Source organism: Dasypus novemcinctus, chromosome 1, assembly GCF_030445035.2.
Source record: "Dasypus novemcinctus isolate mDasNov1 chromosome 1, mDasNov1.1.hap2, whole genome shotgun sequence".
NCBI classification, from domain to species: domain Eukaryota; kingdom Metazoa; phylum Chordata; class Mammalia; order Cingulata; family Dasypodidae; genus Dasypus; species Dasypus novemcinctus.
Genome location: NC_080673.1, coordinates 137,148,027 through 137,167,751, shown reverse-complemented (window position 1 = coordinate 137,167,751; position 19,725 = coordinate 137,148,027). Strand labels below are relative to the sequence as shown.

At 35.7% G+C, this 19,725-nt stretch overlaps 1 protein-coding gene across 1 annotated transcript in view; it reads right to left on the bottom strand.

Moving 5' to 3' along the window:
• Window positions 1–17,755, bottom strand: part of LOC101430379 (UDP-glucuronosyltransferase 2A3-like) — a 35,575-nt gene extending 17,820 nt beyond the window's left edge. The window contains exons 1-2 of the mRNA XM_004478344.4: window positions 16,990–17,755; window positions 3,796–3,944 (exon numbers count right to left, since the gene is read on the bottom strand). Of these exons, the coding sequence (XP_004478401.2) occupies window positions 3,796–3,944; window positions 16,990–17,713 (873 nt within the window). The 5' untranslated portion in view covers window positions 17,714–17,755. The remainder of the gene's footprint in view (window positions 1–3,795; window positions 3,945–16,989) is intronic.
• Window positions 17,756–19,725: the final 1,970 nt, after the last annotated feature.

Sequence of the window (19,725 nt, the reverse complement as noted above, 5' to 3'; positions counted from 1 at the left end):
AAAATACAGCATCAAAGAGAAAAGAATAAAGGCCACCTGATTTTCTTCACTTGAAGAGTCAAGCAAAATATAAAAACCACTGTCAGAAAGCCTCCAGTAAAGGTAGAAGCACGTAGGTTCTTTAGGAGAAATATATCTCTGATACTATGGCTTAAATATATAATCAGTGATTATTAAGAAACACATTAAATCAAATCATTGTACAGAAGCAGAGCTAAGTGGATAGGTGTTTTTCTCCCCAGTGGACAGTTTTATACCCAGATTTAAACTTCCTGATCAAACCAGTTACTTGTAACCTTGTAAAACCATTACTTGGAAGCAAACCAAATAAGGGGTTCTGAAATGGGCTTCTAGAATTTTTTCCTGCAATAACTTATTACTAAATTGTTCATCTCTCCTATCAGAGCATTTTGGGATTTTTTTTCTTTTGTTTATACTTTTCCTGATTAATCAGGATAAGAAGAAACCTATTAGAAATGGAAAAATTGATAATATATATTAAAAAAGGGTAATATGGTTCCTGCTGCTACACCATGAAAAAAAATATTATAATACAGTGCTTATTTGCCATCCTGATGTATAAATCTCCACTCGAGTAAAACACTGGATTCACGCTTGTGACAATTTGAAATTATTTTATCAATCCCCAAGAGGGAAAATTATGTTTGTAAACTAATCTATCCCTCTGGGTGTGATACCTTTTGATTGTATTAAATTTAGTTGAGAGGATTTTATTAGAGTGCTTGAAAAGACTGCTTTAGGGCATTTGATTGTACCACTTCAGTGAGGCATGACTCAGATTGAGTCCCCAATCCCTTTGCTGGGTCTGATGTTGTAGAGAAATCGGGTGTGCGCGGTATCGAAGGCCAGGACACGAGAGTACCGAGAAGGAAGTTGGTTTATTTCCACCGGCTGGGCTCGGCGGACTCTCGTCCTAATAAAAACCGAGCCCGGAATAGAATTTTGGGTTCCCTTTTATACAGAAAAGATATAAGGGTAGGGAGTTAAATGGTGCTTTTGTGAAAGAAAATGAGTTTCCTTGTTAGTTAAGTGTTTGAGTACCAGATAAGTTTTTTATAGTACCCCCATATTTTAGGTGAGCTTGAATTAACATATCCCTCACATCTCCGGAGAGCTTTAATTAGCATATCGCTCACATCTCAGGTGAGCTTTAGCATATAGCTCACATCTCAGGTGAGCTTTAGCATATCCCTTACATCTCTGGTGAGCTTGAATTAGCATATCTTTCACATCTCGTCTGGAGGCAACCCTAAACACATTTGTCTTACATCCTTTTTGAACATTCAGAGACTATAGGGCCTATATTACTTATTTGGCCATCTTGGGGACTAGGTACTCTTGGAAACAATTTTGAATTTATGCACAGGCTATATCACTGATACAAATGGGCTTACATGGACAGAGAGAGGAAAATGGGAGCCAGCATACTTGAGCCTGTTGTCTAAGAGAGAAGATTGCTTAGCACGAAGCCCCAAGAGGCTGGTCCCATGGGGCAGCTCAAGAGGATACTGTTATTCCAGAGGGGAAGGCTGAAACTTCAGCAGTGATTGGTGCCCATCTTGCTTCACCACATGGCAAATGTACCAGGATCTACAGTATTTGACTGCGATGAGAAAGCATCTTCGATGGTGCCATGGTTTGGACTTTTTACAGCCTTGGAACTGTAAGCTCTTACTCCAAATAAACACCCTTTATTAAAGCCAGCACATTTCTGGTACTTTGCATTGACATCCCTTTGGCAAACTAAAACAATGTCTTAATTCGGGTCTTATCTCAGATTGACTTGTAATTCCCTAAGGCACTGCTTACACTTTTGTAGTTTGGCACAGCAGCCTCTGGGTTTGGGGTCACTCATATCATAATCTATATATTACACTCTAGAAATATGTCATATATTGTTTATAGCACTTCTGGAATTCCATGTTTCTCAGTTTACAGATATTAAAATTATATAATACAATACATGAGTTGAAAGTAGAATGCCATTTCTCAGCTTGGTAAATGTTAGGGAACATCTCTGAAACCCTAGAAATTGTTGTTTTACTATTTTGATTCATCTCTTCCAAACAGAGTTGTGTTTGTGTTTTTAGCTATAACTTCACTGGTAAAAAAAGGAAAAGCAGAACCTTGAAATGAAACTTCATACATCAGTATGCATCTGATCATAAAAAGAAATAAATAACTCTCCTGGGAAATTCATTAACCCTGATATATTCCTAAAGAATTTTTGCTCATTTTCCTACAACCCAAATAAAAGGGGTTTCTATTCTTACCACTTATTGATAACTAAGCACCATATTTTTATTATTCTCTTTGATTCTCAATACTATTACCTTCCAACATTCTTGGCACTCTACATTTATCCTTTGGTGTATGGTATATAATTATCTTTTCCCTACAAAAATGTAGCTCTGATAAAACCCAGTCCAACATTGTGTCTCTCATTTTTATAAATCCTACTATTTTTGCTGATGAATCTCAATCTATTTCTATTAGCTTCTGCTGAGAATGATGTCTTGTATTGTCCAAAGATTCCTTGATGCCACCTGAAAATTATATAGTCATCTTACAGTGACTAGTTCAATAATAAACTCAATGCAAACTCAAAACAGTTTTTCCTTCAATTGTTTTCTATCTGCAAAATTCACCAAAATCAACAATTTCTCTATGCAATTGTGGAATTCATATCCTCCCTCAATACTTGCTATTACTCAGCACATCTCTGATTCTAACCCAAAATTTTTTTGAAAGCAACTTTATCTCTTTCGTATAATGGTAAATATCCTTGTTCAGAACTGTCACGCTTGTTAGTCTCCTAGTGATATCTGTGGTTCTAGCTTCCTTGCCCTCAATACATCGCCTAAATGATAGCCACAAGGACATTAGTAAAGTGTGTTGAGGCCATTTGGATTTATTGAGGCCCAAAAAGAGATTATGTTTTTGAACTAATCTATTTCTGTGCACGTGTGGGCCTTTTGAGTGGAGTATGTTAGTCAGGTGTGGCTCAGGTTTCATCTCTGCCGTCTTACTGGAGCTTTATATAAATGGAGACACAGATAGAGAGACACAGAGAAAGAAAGCTGCCAATTTTGATCCTGCCATGTGGGGAAGGATTCTAGGATCACTAGCAGGCAATGCTTAAGCAAGAAACCCCCAAGAAGCTGAGCCCACAGAGCAGCTGAAGTATGAAAAGAAGAGCTACATGCCTGATAGACCACAGCTGGAATTGTGAAGAAAGCAGAGACGCTGAGACAGAGAGGGATGCCCAGAAAGAGATAAGCCCTATGCCTGGCTGCCCACAGCTGACCTCCAGGACAGAGAAGATTCTGGAGGGGAAGGCAGGGAACTCAGGAGAAATCTGCTGCCATCATTGCCAGATGGCAGGAGACCAAGATCACCGGTAGCTGACTTTGGTCAAAAATCATGCCTTATGGTGCTTTGATTTCAACATTTTACAGCCCTGGAACTGTAAGCTCTTACTCAAAATAAATTCCCATTATAAAAGCCAGCCCATTTCTGGTACTTCCCATTGGCAACCCAGTGGTAAGTAAGACAAGTGTGTATATAACATTCTTCTGCTTAGAACTTCCATGTAAAGGCCAACCTACTTAATAATACTCATAAGAGCACATTCGAACTGGAAAATAAAACTGGAAGGCAATCCAAATTTATCTAACACATGTGCCTGCTACTGAAACAGTGTTCTTCAAAAGCAATTAAGGATCGGGTATAGAGACATAAGATAAACAAAATCTTCCAATTTAATAGACTTACCTCAGGTAAGGGTTCCGCAGGCTTGCAGTGCAATCCTCCAACAAACTCAAAATTAGGTAAGTATGGGCGTGGATATTCAAAATCCCAATATGTTCGTATTAGCCACATTTCAGCTTTTCCCAAAGTCTCACATAATGTAGTGGGTCTTCCTAGAGAAAATGATAAATGTTGGATGGAAGAATTAGCATAAAGTATAAATGGGGGAATAGTAATGCTAAGTTTCTGAAAAACTATGAAAGGAAATTAAATTTATAATTCTCCAGAAATTCATGGATTCTAGAGATCACAAACAAGAGTGCATTAGAATCAGCCATTTGGGATCAAAGCCTCCTTCTCAATTGAGAGGTGGAGTTGGTATCGTCATCCCAGGATCCTCAGGATGGAGGATTAAAATATGCATTAGCATGGACTTAATGGTATTCTACTATAGAGTTATTGTGACTATAGCAATGGAAAAAATTGTATCACTGATGTAGAGACAGTGGCCACTGGAGTTGCTGAGGGCATGGAAAGAGAAAACAAGGTGTGATTAAGTGGCATTTTTGGGAGTTGGAGTCGTCCTGAATGATATTGCAGGGACAAATGCAGGACATTTTATATCCTGCCATAAACCACTGAATGGACTGTGTGACAGTGCTCTAAAATGTATTCATCAAATGCAATGAACGTACCACACTAATGAAAGAAATTGTTGATGTGGGAGGATTTGGGGGTGTGTGTGGGGAATGGAGTATATGGGAATCTCATATTTTTTAATGGAACATTTTGTATGATCTATATATCCTCAAAAAAAAAGATTAAAAAAATTGAATCTAGAGAATAAAAAAAGAAGAATGCATTAGAACTCTAATAAGGAAACTATGAAAGAAAAAATGTAAATTAGGTAGAAAGAAGATGGATGAAAAAGAGGTAATAAAGTTTTTAAAGATGATTGCAAAATTTATCACATACATACTTGCCTAAAGAAAGGAAAATGGAACCAAATTACTGTTTAAAAATTTGCTTTTAAATTAACAAGCATTGCCAGAATTTAAAAGTACCCTAAAAAATAGTAGAATATTTGCAGTTCACATGGAAGCTAATAGTTCTACAAGTGAATGCAGCTAATACCATAATTTCAATCCCTATAATGCAAACTGTGGCTTTTAAGGAAGATATTAAAATATCCACCTATATATATAGTTTAAAGAGGAGATCAAGCAATATCCTTCTTTTAAAATGCAATGAAAGATTATACATATTAGTTTATTCCCATTGCTTTGGAAAGAACTTAATTGGGAGAATAGGAGAGTTTTCCCCAGATACCCAGAAAGGTACTATGAATTACCTGAGAGATTAAAATTGTCACCCACTGAAATTCCCTCTACTCTGCTTCATCTACAGTAAAGAATTTGGTCATCATGCATTGATGCTGCCCTCAAGAATATACATATTGGATCACTTATGCTTCAGAAATTATCATATACATATATGTCCTGTCCAAAAAATTCAAAATTGTTATCATACAGACCATATTTCTGATCACAATCCAATTAATTTGGAAATTAATATAAAAAATAATTAGACAATTCTATGTGGTAGATGGATTGCTTTAATGGTCTGAAATTTTCATGCTTCTCAGCATCCATGTTCAAATTATGAATTAGTGCTTCAGTATTTCTCCTTTATCTTTGACCCCTGCCTTGTTATGAAGACATTCTAAAACTAGCCTGCTGAATGGATATAAGCGATACATTGAGAGAACCAGGCATAACCCAAAACAAGTAAATGTCTCAGGCAAGAGGAGAGATCATGAAGCAGATCCACAGTTGAGCTCTGTTGAATAAGTAAACCCATTACAGACAGAACTACCCTGTCAATTCACCGACTCTCATAATAAATGACCATTGTTTGAAGCCAGCCAGTTTTAGGCAGTTTGTTACAAAGTATTATTGTAACAATAGCTAATTGATATACTCCCTTATACCCTAAAATTGAAAGATGATTTCACCACTTCCTTGCCAAAAGAAGAAATTAGAAAATATTTAGACTTCAATGATCTAAAAATATTAAAAATAAGTTCTTGTGGAATACAGCAAATATGGGATTTAAAATAAGTTTGTAGTTGCAAATAATTTAGAATAAAAATAATGTACCTAATCAGCAAAAGAAGGTAAAACTAAAAAACAAGTTAGTTAAACTAAAAAAAGGTTCAGGAGAAAAGAGGGTATTCATAAAATTGAAAACCAAAATCAAGCCAATCTCATTCAGGAGTATATGTTCTAGTCCTTAAAAAATTTAGTTAACTGAATATGATAACTTATTAAAAGAAGGACAGAAGTTGGGTTCACTCTAAGAATGAAATGATAGTTTAATATATTAAAAATCAAAAGTGTAAATTACCTTCTTAATAGTCAAAGAGAGAATACAAAACATAGTTTTATCATGTAAAAAAAAAACCCTCAATATTTATTCATCATTTCCAATGTGATTGGGAATTGGAAAGAATTGGAAAGAATTCTCTTAGTCTTACGAAAGCTACCTACCAAAAGCCCTAATGGAATTTATTAATAATGTTGACCTATTGAAAGAATTCCCTTAATATGAGTACAAGTTAATGATATGTTGAAATGATTACTTTAATTCTATAGAGTCTTAATCCACTGCATTTAAAAAAGAAAAGGAAGACAATAGGAAGACAGCTATCTAGGGTTCTAAAATTTTTTTCTCATTTATCTGACTGCAATGTTGCAAAACCCACTATACATATATAAATAGTTAGTTTGAATGAGACAGTTTGGTAAGTTAGTTGAATACAGAAAGAGTGCAAGGGGATTGGATGTTGCTCATATTGGTTGAGTGCCTGCCTCCCATGTATGAGGTCCTGGGTCCATTCCCCAGTACCGTCTAAAAATATACATTAAAACCCAAAACATAAATACAAAATAAGAGTTTCAAATTCTTTGCACAGGAAGCAATCAGAATATTTAATAAAAATATATAATTTAACTTAAAATATTTCATTAACTTTATTAATGTTGTTTAAGGCCTTATGGTTGGAATTATAAAAATTTCATTGAAACTGTTACACAAATATTAAAAAGACAGATTTATAGTCATGCATGGTAAGACCAAATCCATAAAGATGTCCTTTCTTACCAAGTCAAACTACAGATTCTATGTAAATGTCTTTAAAATCTCAAATTTTTCAGTTTTATAAAACTTGAATATTTATAGAAATTAAGTGATATTTATCAAGGTACTCTGGAAAAAGACTCTCCAAATATAATGATGGGATAATAGTTTATTCAACTGCAAATGAAGGAAGAAAGAAAAATATGGAGGCAGAGAGGAAAAAAGAAGGAATGCAGTGAGGAAAATAGACAGGGGAAAGGGATGGAAGTAATGGAAAAAGAAAAGAAATTGACCTGGAAAGAATATACACACAAAAATTTCTGAGTACCAATAAACCTTTAAATTCATTATAATATATAAAGAAATATTTATGTTTTGGGGATAGAAGAGGATTTCCTCAAATCTATGAAGGGAAAATTTAAAGGAAATAATTGTTTGGACTATGTTTTATTTAAAAACTGTAATGCAATTAAATTTTGGTATTACAAAAATAGAGAAGACACACAAAATGGGAGAAGATATCTGCAGTCATAAAATTAACAAAGATTATCTAGAACATATAAAATATTTCTTGAATCAATATAATTTTATATCATGTACTTTTTGAAGCTATGGTATTTCGAAATCTGAAAATACAGTCATGCATTTAAAAGATGCAAAAATATTTTTAATATGCATCTTTTAAACACTCCAAAGGCAATTGGTAGACTGAAAAATATATTTGTATTATCTATCTCAGAAAGGCTTAATTTCCCTAAATGCCAGAACTTTAGATTAGCAAGTTAAAAGCCCAAAGAAAATTTTACAAATGATACCCACCATCAGGCAGGTATGAGGATAAAGCTTAAATGAAAGAACAATTTTGGATGACAACATGGCAGAGATACCTGTACAAAGAGTTCAAGGAAGCATATTTTGTAATAACAAAGAGATGGACAAGCCAAGAGGCATTATTAACTAGACCAGTTAAACAAATAGTTTCATCCATACAAGGTAATATGAAGTCAATTAAAAGAATAATGTTGATTTAAAGTGCTGATGTGAGAAGAGCATCAAATCTACATTTGGTTACAAAAAGATAGAATGTATATTTAGCAATCTCTTTGGTTTGGTATAAAGGAATATCAAAAGATATACATAATACCAATGTTTAATAAAGCATAGAAATGTCTTGATATGATTAAAAGAAGATTTAATAGTGCCAGTTTAGAAGAAAATGGAGATGAAATTGAATTTTGTAACATATACATTTGCCCCATTTGGATATAATTGTGTATTTACCAATTTATTATATCATCAAGAATTAAACTAAGCATATTCATTCAGATTTGCCTGGTGTAGAATATGAGAATTCATGGGAGTGAACAACCAATGAGTCAAAGAAAAAAAACTAAAGTTGTTAGAGTTAAAAAGTTGCCATATATCCTAAGGGTAAATTTAGCCCACTGCATTTTTATGTAGAAAAGCTTATCATTTTCCTCTATTTATGTATAATATGACAAACACAGTCTTTTCCCTTGGTAGATTTTCATTTAGAAGTTGAGTAGCATCCATAATTTTCTGAATAAAGAAAAAATGGAGAGCTGTTCCAGCAAAAATGAATTTGAAGATATATTGTTTCTTTAGAATTCCCATCCTTTTCTTACTGGATTGGAATATGTATTGGAAGGTCTTATGGTTAGAATTAACCATAATTCTATGGTTATTTCTATAGAAATGCATCAAGAAGATGAAACAAAATATGCACGAAGAGATAAAGGCTATTAAGACAAGAATGTGTGAGCTAAAAGAGAATTTGAATGTATAAATAGAAACATAATAGAAATTATGGGAATGAAGGGCATGAAAGCAGAAGTGAAAATACAGTGGAGGTATACAAAAACATTTGAACAGACAGAAGAAGAAAGAAGAATTGAAAAAGAGGACAAGAGAGTTGATTTTACGTTGACAGAAGAAAGATAAGAAAAGGACAAAGAATTGAGCAGAGTCCCAGGGACTTGAATGACAGCATGTACTGGTAAAACATATGTATAATGTGTTTCTCAGTTGTAAAAGAGAAGGAAGCTGTCTCTGCTTAGAGGAGCCCACACCAAATCTTGGTGTGTATTTCCATCCTTCTCTCCCATTTTTCAACATGCTCTGTTCTTTTGTCCCATTTTCCAATAAATTCTTTTTACTGATCTAACTAAATGGTTGTGTTCTTAAATTCTTTCATGTGACTTAGCTAAGAACTTAGAGGAATCCAATGCTTCTCTGGCTTCATTTGGCCAGCTATTGCCAGGAGACGGAAAGGTGAGTGGTGCTCTCTGAATCCACCAAAGACTAATGAGTTTTAATTAAGGCCTGTCTGTGCCTCTTTTGCTTCACTTTAAAGGGTTCCTGGATAGGTTCCCATAGGACATAAACTCGGTCTGCCTAGACTATGGTTCTCTCTCCAGGCTTGGTAAGGGTGAACCACCATGCTGTGTAGATCAAAGGAACTTCTGGGTGGTGGGTGATATTGCCCTTGAGATCTGACTGAGCATGGAGCCTGAGTCATGCAGGAGTCAGCTGGTTGTTTACCAGGTCCTCTCTGTGAGTTCAGCATGGATATCATGTGTTATAACATTTCCTTAGACTGCTAGTTAGCTCCTTTTAATTAAAAGTGACTTTAATCTTCCAACTACTAGTGCCTTCATTTTGTGTCTGTGAGATTATTTAGAATGACTTAGAAACTGAAATACATCTGTTAGTGAGGTATGAGCCCCATCCTCAGCAGTGCCCTGAGGCTTTACTCTTTCTCTGCCCTGGAGAGGTCTTGAGATTGTCTTAGGGGGTCCCTGAGGGTTTTTGCCAGCAAGTCACAGGACAATTATTCTCCAGTATTTCATGGGCTTTTAATGTCATGTTTAACTGCAGACCTTGGCCTCTGAGAACAGCCATAAAGTGAGCTCACTCATATCCAGCTCCTAAGACTGCTACAAAGTAGGCAGCCCCTTTCCTAAGGTCACTCCAGCTTGGGTGCTTGGTCTGTAACACCCCCAAGACTTTCTGGGGACACCCAGAGACAATGCTCCTGATCATTGGAACATTGAGACAGTGAGCCATGCTCCCTGACTTCCTGGACGCTGGCTCAGTGAACAACCCATTCAGTCAGATCTAGCACTAGGACACCCCCTGACTGATGAACCCATTTTATCCTCCCTTAGGATAACTGAGGTAAAGAAAAGAGACTAATCTCTTCCTGCCACACCACATGGCTGCAGTACAGCTGAGAGTGGGCTCTGTATGTGAACCTGAATTCCAGTTAAACCTGTATTGAGAGGAGAGGGCAGACAGATCTGAGGGCTAGAGACCCCATGGCCATATCTCTTTAAAAGGATGAGGAAATGCACTAAGATTAAAATGTTCCTGACTATTTCTAGCCCCCTACCTTTCCCTTGTAACATTCTAAACCTTCTAGGGAAGAAAATCTCTCACAGGGTTTTACCCCTTGCTGGGAGGTAACTAATGAGATTCAGCTCCCAGAACAGCCCCAATTCTTGTCTTGTCAGGGGCAGGGCTTCTCTGGACCCCTTAGCTCCATGCTTAGCAGCTCCCCAGGCTTTTTCCTAGAAGAACAAAGCTAGAGGGTCCTGACCTTGGGACCTTTGCATCTAGGTGATTGGAAAGTCATCTTTCCCTAAGCTAAGCTAAGTGTGTAAAGTTCTCTCTTCTGTTCTAATCAGTGCTTGCTTTAACTTTCTTAGTCTGCTTGTGCCTAGCAACTCATAAGTCAGATTTGGGGTTCATCTGTTACAAATTGGGTAACAGTGAAAGGTAATTTCAAAATGAGTCTTTAAATGTCAATACTACCATGCAGCTGAATTTGATGTGTAAAAGAAAATACAAGTAGAATTAATGCAGTGCTTAAAAAGCAGAAAAACATAGCAAAGTAGTTACTGGTAACATTGTTTTAGTTGTTTAGTTACTAAATGGACTATTTTTAAGTGGAAATTTACCAGGAACTATAATTAAGAGCTAAGATCATTGTATAGATGCTTTTATATGATAAAACAGCAGAAGGTTACATCTGAAATTGTTGTAACTGGGTGGATTTTGCATGGATTTCAGCTATTGTAATGGTAATTTTTGCCTAATTTACCTTTGTTTATGGCTACTTCAGATCTAGCTTGTGCTTGCAATACTAATGGTAATTATAAACTAAGCTTACCTTTGATTATGGTTATTTTGTTACTAGCTTCAGTTCTCCCTTAGACTCCCTTAGACTTAAGATATTGTGATGGTAATTATAAACTGAATTTGCCTTTGTTTATGGTTACTTCAGTTCTAGCCTCACCCCTTGCCTTTGCTCATGGTTATTTCATGACAACTTCTGTTCCCCATGGCTCAGGTGAAGGCAAAATTTAAGAAAACCTTATCTCCTGTGTTTCCACTTGATATTAGTGACCCTGCTTTCTCTCATGATTTCAAGTATGAACTAAATTGCTGCCTGGTGGAATTTCCAACCCTTAGTGTTGGATGTCCTTCCTACCAGTCCAGTGATCAAAGACTTGGAATGGGAGCCTCCCATCTAGAGTGTTGATGTTCTAAAAGCAGCAATGCATGAGAAAAACCAGTTTCCCTACAGCTCCAGTGACTCATGAGTATATACTGGAATTAGAGTTTCTCACCCAAGGTCTGTCCAAGTCAAAATGGGAAAGAAGCAAAGTTTTGAAGTAAAGGAAAGCTGTATTTTAAAGCATTGGGAAAATATGGTTATAAGCCAATACTTAAAATAAAATTTTTGTGCAAAAATGTATGGTCACAGGGCAAATTAAAGAAATTTGATGGGTATATAGATATGGTCAGATATTCATTGCATATTGCCACAGTGGGTAGAGATTCACGTGACAACTAAGGGAATGTTGGGTTCCCATCCTGGGGAACTCTGTTGCATTACCTAATGGAACAGCAACAATTCCCCAAGTGCAGGGGCAATGACCAGTGAAAAAGAATGGTCCAAAGATGGGTCTTTGACACTGATGACTATGCTTATATGCCTTTGATGTGGGCTATGGGTGGGAGGCTCTTTGTCTCTTTAGAGATGACCTAAGCTGTCTGACTTGTGGGTGTGAGACGGTAAGAGGCTGCAGTCCTGCCCTTGGTGACCATGGCAATGACTCCAGTCCCAGGAAACAGTTTAACAATGCAAAGTCTATAAACTTTAAGTATTCAAGGGAAATATAAACAAAATATGCTAAAAACTTATCTAGAATGTATGAAGTCCATGCTAAAAGCTTACCTAAGATGTGGAAGATATGTATGCTAATTCAAGCCTATTGAAAACTGAAACAAAGGGACCATTTAACCTTTCCTCTCTGTATAAAAAAAACTCGAAAGTCTTGTTCCGGGCTCGGGATTGAAACGGAAAGCTCCCGAGTCCGGCCGGCCGTCAATGAACCATTTTTCCTTCTCAAAATCATTCCTGAGTCCTGGCCTCTCTATACACAAATAATTGAAACTCTCTCAAATTCTACAACAATACAAATAGTACCCCAAAAGAGCTGGTGTAATTATATTAATATTGGACAAAATAGAATTTCAATTAAAATCTCTTTTAAGATATGAAGGTCACTACTATTATGTGGACAACCCCCAAAGAAGAAAGAGCAATTGTAAATATTTATGCTCTTAATCACAGTGCCCCCAAATGAGGCAAACAATGGCAAAACTGAAGAGTGAAATAGATACAGTTACAATAATAGTTGGAGAATACAATATAACACTTTCACCAAAAGAGAGAATACCTAAATGGAAGATCAATAAGGATACAAAGAACTTGAATAATATAATAAATGAGCTAGACCTAATAGACATATACAGAATATTGTATCCCATCACAGCAGAGTATACAATCTTCTCAAGCACATGTTAATCATTCTCAGGATAGTCCATGTGTTAGACCGCAAGTGAATTCTCATTCAATTTAGAAAGATTGAAATCATACAAGGAATCTTCTCTGACCATAATGGAATGAAACTGGTAAGCAATAACAGCAATAGAATGGGGAAATTCACAAATACATAGAAGTTAATTATTACTCTTAAAACAATAAGTTGGTCAAGGAAGAAATTGTAAGGGAAATCAGTAAATATCTTGAGATGAATAAAAATGAGAACACTAAATAGCAAAATTTTATCATACTCAGCAAATGCAGTGCTGTGAGGGGTATATATGTATCCCTAAACACTTTTAAAATGAAGCAAGAGCCTAAATCGAAGACATAAATGCACACCTGAACGAACTAGGAAAAACCTAGCAAACTAATCTCAAAGCAAGCAGAAAGAAAGAAATAACAAAGACTAGAGCAGAGATGAATGGAATTGAGATTAGAAAAACAATACAGAGAATTAACAAAATAAAAATTTAGTCCATTCAATTGGGAAAGAAGAATCTCTTTAAGGAATGGTTCTGGGAGAACTGAATATCCATAAGCAAATGAATTAGAGGATCTCTATTGCATACCCTTCCCAAATATTTACTCAACATGGATTAAAGACCTAAATATAAGAGCCAGAACCACAAAACATCCAGAAAAATGAAGGGAAGCATCATCAGGATTTTGCGTTAGGAATGGTTTTTAGACTTTATGCTTGAAGCATCAGCAATGAAATAACAATGAGATAAATGAGGCGTCCTCAAAATTAAAACTACTGTGCTTCTAAGGAATTTGTCAAGAAGCGAAAAGTCATTCTACTCAATGGGAGCAAATATTTGCAAATCACATATCCAAAAAGGGTTTCATATCCACAATATATGAAAAACCCTTACTCAACAATAAAAAGGGAAACAATGAAAAAAAAATAGGCAAAAGACTTGAACAGACATTTTTTCAAGGAGGAAATACAAATGTTTAAAAAGCACATGAAAAGATGCTCAACTTCACTAGCTATAAGGGAAATGCAAATCAAAACTGCAATGAGAGGTCTTTTCACACCTACTAGACAGGATTCTATTGAAAAAAAAAAAAACAGAAAAATCAAGTACTGCAGAGCATGTGAGAAAATAAGAATACTCATTCATTGCTGGTGGGACTGTAAAATGGTGCAGTCCCTGTGGAAGACAGTTTGGCAGTTCCTCAGGAAGCTATGTACAGAATTGCCAACTCTACAGGCGTGCCCTGGACAACTAACAAGATGATGATGATAGACCACATACTGAAAGCAAGGATTATCATCAACTGCAAGTAAAACTATTCCATTCCTCTGCCCTCTAATATCCATATCCCCACTGAATGGCCTGGGGAAGAGTTTAAACTACAATGTAAATTATAATCCGTGCAGTGTAGCAGTGCTTCAAAATGTTTCACTCAATGCAATGAATGTGCCACACTGATGAAAGAAGTTGTTTCGATGTGGGAGGAGTGGGTGGGGTAGGGCGTGGGTGTATAGGAACCTCTTATATTTTTTAATGTAATATTTTTAATGATTTATGTATCTCAAAAAAAGACAATTGTTTTAAAAAAATTGAAATAAAAGAAATAGGCAGAGAAAATAAAAATTAAGAAACTAGAGGTATCAAATATGTTATATTAAACATATATAATGGGAGACTAAGGTGAAAAGACAGGTTCAGTAAGGAACCTTATTCCAATAAGACTGAAAAACTGAGGAAAAGGAGAGCTATCCACATCTTTTCATCAATGGAATGATATTTGAATTTTAATGTAATAAGAGAATCCCAACAGCACAAGGAATGCTGTCAATTGCTTAGTGGAAAAAGATTTTCCCCATTCTCCCCAGTGATAATGATTCTGTTTCCTTTTGCTTTCAATTTTTGTCCTCCCTGAGGGATTTATTCATAACACTCAGTGACAGTTTGAAGCTGGGTAGATCCCAGAAAATCCTGTTCTTAAAGCTAATATATTCCTATACATGTAAACCTATTATAAATGGGACCTTTTGATTAGATTCAGTTATGGGAACTTTCTTTTGATTAGATCACTTCTGTCAGACCCATTAAGAAGGCCACAGAGACAGAGAAAAGCCCCCTGAAGTTTAAGAAACCAAGAGAGAGAAAAAAACCACAGACAGAGCAGGCTGAAGCTGAAATAACCATGCCCAGAGGAGAGGGGTGAGACAAGTGGGCAATACCATGTGCCTGGACACACACAGCTGAGCTGGGGGAGAAAGTGAGCCTAGAGAAGACAGAGACCAGAAGAGCTACCATTGTGCCTTGCCACATGGCAGGAGTCCAGGATCACCAGCAGCCAAACTTTGGAGAGAAAGCTTTGCCTAATTCCTTGATTTGGATACTTTCATAGCCTCAGAACTGTAAGATTTTAACCTAGCAAATTTCCATAATAAAAGCAAAACTATTGCTCCCAGAAGCTATTAGCAAACTAAACTACCTCATATGACAGACGATTCACAGTGTTATATTTATAATCCTGTCTCTTCAATTTACCTAGGAACACAGACTTGAGGGCAACATACTTGCCAAATTAATTCAAATCCATTGTGCCAAACAGTGCTCACACCTAGGTAGTGGCTTATTCATTGTAAAATTATTTACTGTGATATCAATGCAGTCTAAGTTCAAAATCATGACTAAATCTATGAATTTTTGATGTTGCTTCCTTTAATATTAGTTCTGTGAAACAATTTACCATATAGGAATCACTGAATAAAAATAGGTAATACTTTTATTCCCTAATATGATCTCTTCTTTGTTAGTTGTATTCCTAGGTCATTCTCAAAGATGCTGGAGTGAAAAACCTGCTTGAGTTGATGAATTCAGATGACAGTTGTGTGTATAAAAACTAAAAACCAAACACCCTTTAGGAGAAATCGTAATCAATTTAAAATAGGTAGAATAAGTAAATCACTGAAGGAAAAATCTTTCTTTTAACCCTTCCCAATGCAAATTCTTTTAATATTCTCTTCTTAAGTTTTGAAGGCTCTGCTTAACATTCTTTCAAGAAATATAATGTATCAAATAAACTCTTCAGTATGACCAGTCATGATCAAAGAGCTCACAAGATACTTTCTGAAATTTTACTCAAAAGTTAGGAAAAGGTTAATAAGAACAGGTACACTATTATAATAGAAATCGTTTAAAATCAAGAGTAATAATTAGTGATTCTCAAAAATTCTCTAAGTTTGTTAGGGAAAGCTTAGACAAAATAAAAAATGCACCAAGTTAAATCTCGTTGTTAGTGTAGATTACAAACTATTTAGTACTTTTGTCAGGCATGGAAGATCTCATTTTTACTAAAAGCATTACTCTGTCTTTCCAAATAGATGCACAACGTCATCCTATTTGAAAACTCAGTGTACTGGACTTATTTCTGATAGTCTTTATGTAACAAACAAAATCTCTTCATTATTTTAATATATACCTGTGTGTTTTACATCAGTTTTTTGACAACCATGTATTAAATATAAGCAAGGCACATACAGAGTTATTTAGATGATTATGAAGAAAGATTAAGTGTGATAAATCATTTCTTGCTTCCACTCTCAAAATTAGTTATTATTGATTAGTTCATTGGTATCACTTGAAGAGTTTTAGAGGGTAGGCAGATTTTGAAAAGGAATTTCTCTCATTATAGTGTAAGGGTAAGGCCCCATTGGGAAAATAGGAATAGAACTACATTGGGAGGTGGGAATTGCAAATGCCTTCAAATAGATAGATAAATGATGACTTAAAACAGTATGTAAAGAGAGTGCCAATAAATAACTTAGGACAGTCTGCAAAGAGAGTGCCAATAAATAACAGGATGGCCTGTAAGGAGAGTGCCAATAAATAATATGGGACTGCTTACAAGAAGAAGCCTTTCAAAAAGAAAAAAAAACATAGATACGCTATCTCCAGCTAACCACAGTGTTCTGCTTCTGTGCCTGCTTGCTTGCTTGCTTATTAGTAGACACACCCCTTCCCTGAGACTCCGGGCTGCTCTCTCCTATGCAGAGGAATGACACAGTCGCCGTGCGGCTAATAAAGCTCTCAATTGGAACTGTATTCAAAGTGTGAGTCTGGTCAATATCGCTGGTCTATAACAACAGTAGACTTTTTATACACTTTAGTAAAAAATTAAAAAGAAAAGCAGTCTCTTACCCAAAGCTTCAGTGTAAAACTGATCCCAAAATTGAACATCATAATGCTGGAGCCAGAAGTCTAGTAAAAGAGAAAACATTAGATTTTTCACCCTTTCCAGAAAAGTCATCTTGTCTTCTAGTCCTGACATGGAGACAGGCACATAGGATGGTGGAACTGGAAGTTTCCCACAGTGTTTCTCTAATACGCCACCTAAAGAAGTCCTTAACGTGTGCACGAAAGGGACTGCGAGCATCTCAGCTACCAGTTCTCCACAGGGCATTACAGGATCTATGATCATTACATTGTAGTTAGTTTCCTTGAGGTTCTTCATGAGTGTCTGATTGTACACTGTATTCTCACACAGGATTTTGAAATATCCAGTTGTTTGAAGCAAAAAGTTTAGTTGTTTAATCAATGATTGCCATTTTGACAATTTTGGCAACACATTAATAGCCAGATCCAAAAATTTGTTTACTGCATTTGTAAGTCTTTCTCCATCTGCTGGCACATGAATCACCTTGAAGTTCAGTGTGGAAGGCTTGCTGTGGTCAATGAAGTAATTGTGTGAAGGAGCCAGCACTGCCACCTCATGACCCCTTTCTGTGAGTTCCTCCAGAATGATCTTCATGTTGAGCCAATGACTCATGTCCCAGGGCCACACCAGGACCTTTCCGCAGAATCCACAGTCAACACAGCATAGCTGCAGAAGCAGAAGAGATATAAACCTTTTCTCACTCATCATGGCAGTAGCTCTCTTACTTGCTGCTCTGTAGTTTTTGTGCTGCTGGGTCCCCATATAAAATAACAATTAATAAAAGAACAAGTTAAAAATTAAGTTTCTGGAATTGTCAAGGTTATTTTTGCATTGAACTTTGTTCAGCATTGTTGATGACTATAGCATGATGTGATGTTTGCTCTGGAGGGGAGCCTAGATACAAAGATGACAGAAGGAGGATACTCAAAGTGAATCGAAGAGCATGAGAAAAACAGTGGTTACTTTAGCAGACAGGTATCAAAGCAGCATTTATGGAGTAGATTTTGACACAGGAGCAGAACAGAAAAGGAAAATTTGGAGAGCATCAAATTCTTTCCTTTAGGCCTAGTTTTAATATTCATAAAATGATGTCCACTCAAATTTAAAAAGCAGGTTTAGAAGTTGACATATTTGTTCTTTAATAAAAACATGGTATCTAAATAGGATTTGAGTAGTGGAGAAGAGAGCACAAAATGGTGTCATGTGTTAAACAAATATGTATCAGAAAAGCTAGACTTGATGAAAATGTGAGTATATAATGCTGGTGTGTGAATCAAAAGCATAGAATGAGAATTCTTTGATGAGAAGTAAGAGATGAGTAATATTTGAAAGATGAAATTAATGGTTCAGTCTCTAATTTGTGTAACCAGAGATTTAAAATGATTTGGGCAAAGATATCTTACAAGAAAGGAGAAATTGCTATGGGAAAATATTTTTGACCTGCAGTATATGAGTTAAAGATTAGATAAGTCACATCTGTAGATATATATATATATATTTGGCCCATTGTTTTAATTTCCTAACTGTTAATACTATGCAGTGGGTTGGCTTACAAAATGGAAATTTTTGGCTCTTGGTTTTGAGGTTAAACAAGTCAATAATTGATGTTTCAGCAGGGGATGGTTTCTTCCAGAAGAGTCTAGACTTTGGTTTTTCTGTCACGTGGTTATACTTAGGTTGGCATTTTTTCATTTTCTTCAGGTTCTGTGTACTTCCAGCTTCTGTTTGCTTCTGGTGTTTTCTTGCTTTTGGACATTCACTCTGTTTATGAAGGAGTCCAGTAAAATGGTTGAAAACCAAGACTGATTCAGCTGGGCCACATGCTCACTGTAATTAACATTTTGATGCTATCTCATTTAAAATGAGTTCACATCCACCAGAGTGCCAGCCAAGACCAATAACATGCCAAAACTGGGCTATACACTTGAATCCAGGAAAGCCATGAATACTTTCAGTTTTTTGAGTATTTAAAAATACAGATTTGCTTTAAAAATGGATATCTATTTATCAATCCAATTTAAATTTCTTTCCAAATACATTATCATTTCACACCTTCAAAAAGCAGTTTTTAGAAATTACTTACTATGTGAAATTTCTATACTACATATAAGATATAAAGTGACACAAAGTATGCCGTTCCAATTTAAAATGGAATTATAACTAACTATCATTATATTAACCAAAAACTACTCACAAATATAATGAGTAGTTATATTCAAAGACTTTGAAAATTATGAGGAGGGGCATATTCCATAGAAGTGTTTGCTTGGTGAAGGAAGGGAATGATGAAATAATTATTTAGCTGTGTCTTTAGGAAATGATATTTTAACAGGTTGAAAAGTATTATTTGGGAGTAAAAGAGTTTATCGATGCATCTGTGTTCCAAGAAACATGACATAAAATATATCAAGGCTCTTATTCAGCCACACAATTTTGTGGAAGAGAGAAACTATTGAAATTTCAAATCCTTGATATTTTTTCTGTTTTGCTAAAAATTAGATTTTTCACCAGTTGCAAAGATAAATCCAAGGTCAAGGATTGGAGAACTCTAATGTGTTGCATTATTGTTAGTGTTTGCATAATATCTGGTGACAAATCACCGAGAGTAGAGACAAATTACAAAAATAACAGAGGACAATAAAAATGTAGAGGAATTAGAAGTCAAGTAATAATCTTAGAAGTTGAAATTCCTTTTGTACAGGATTAATAAGCCTGAAGTG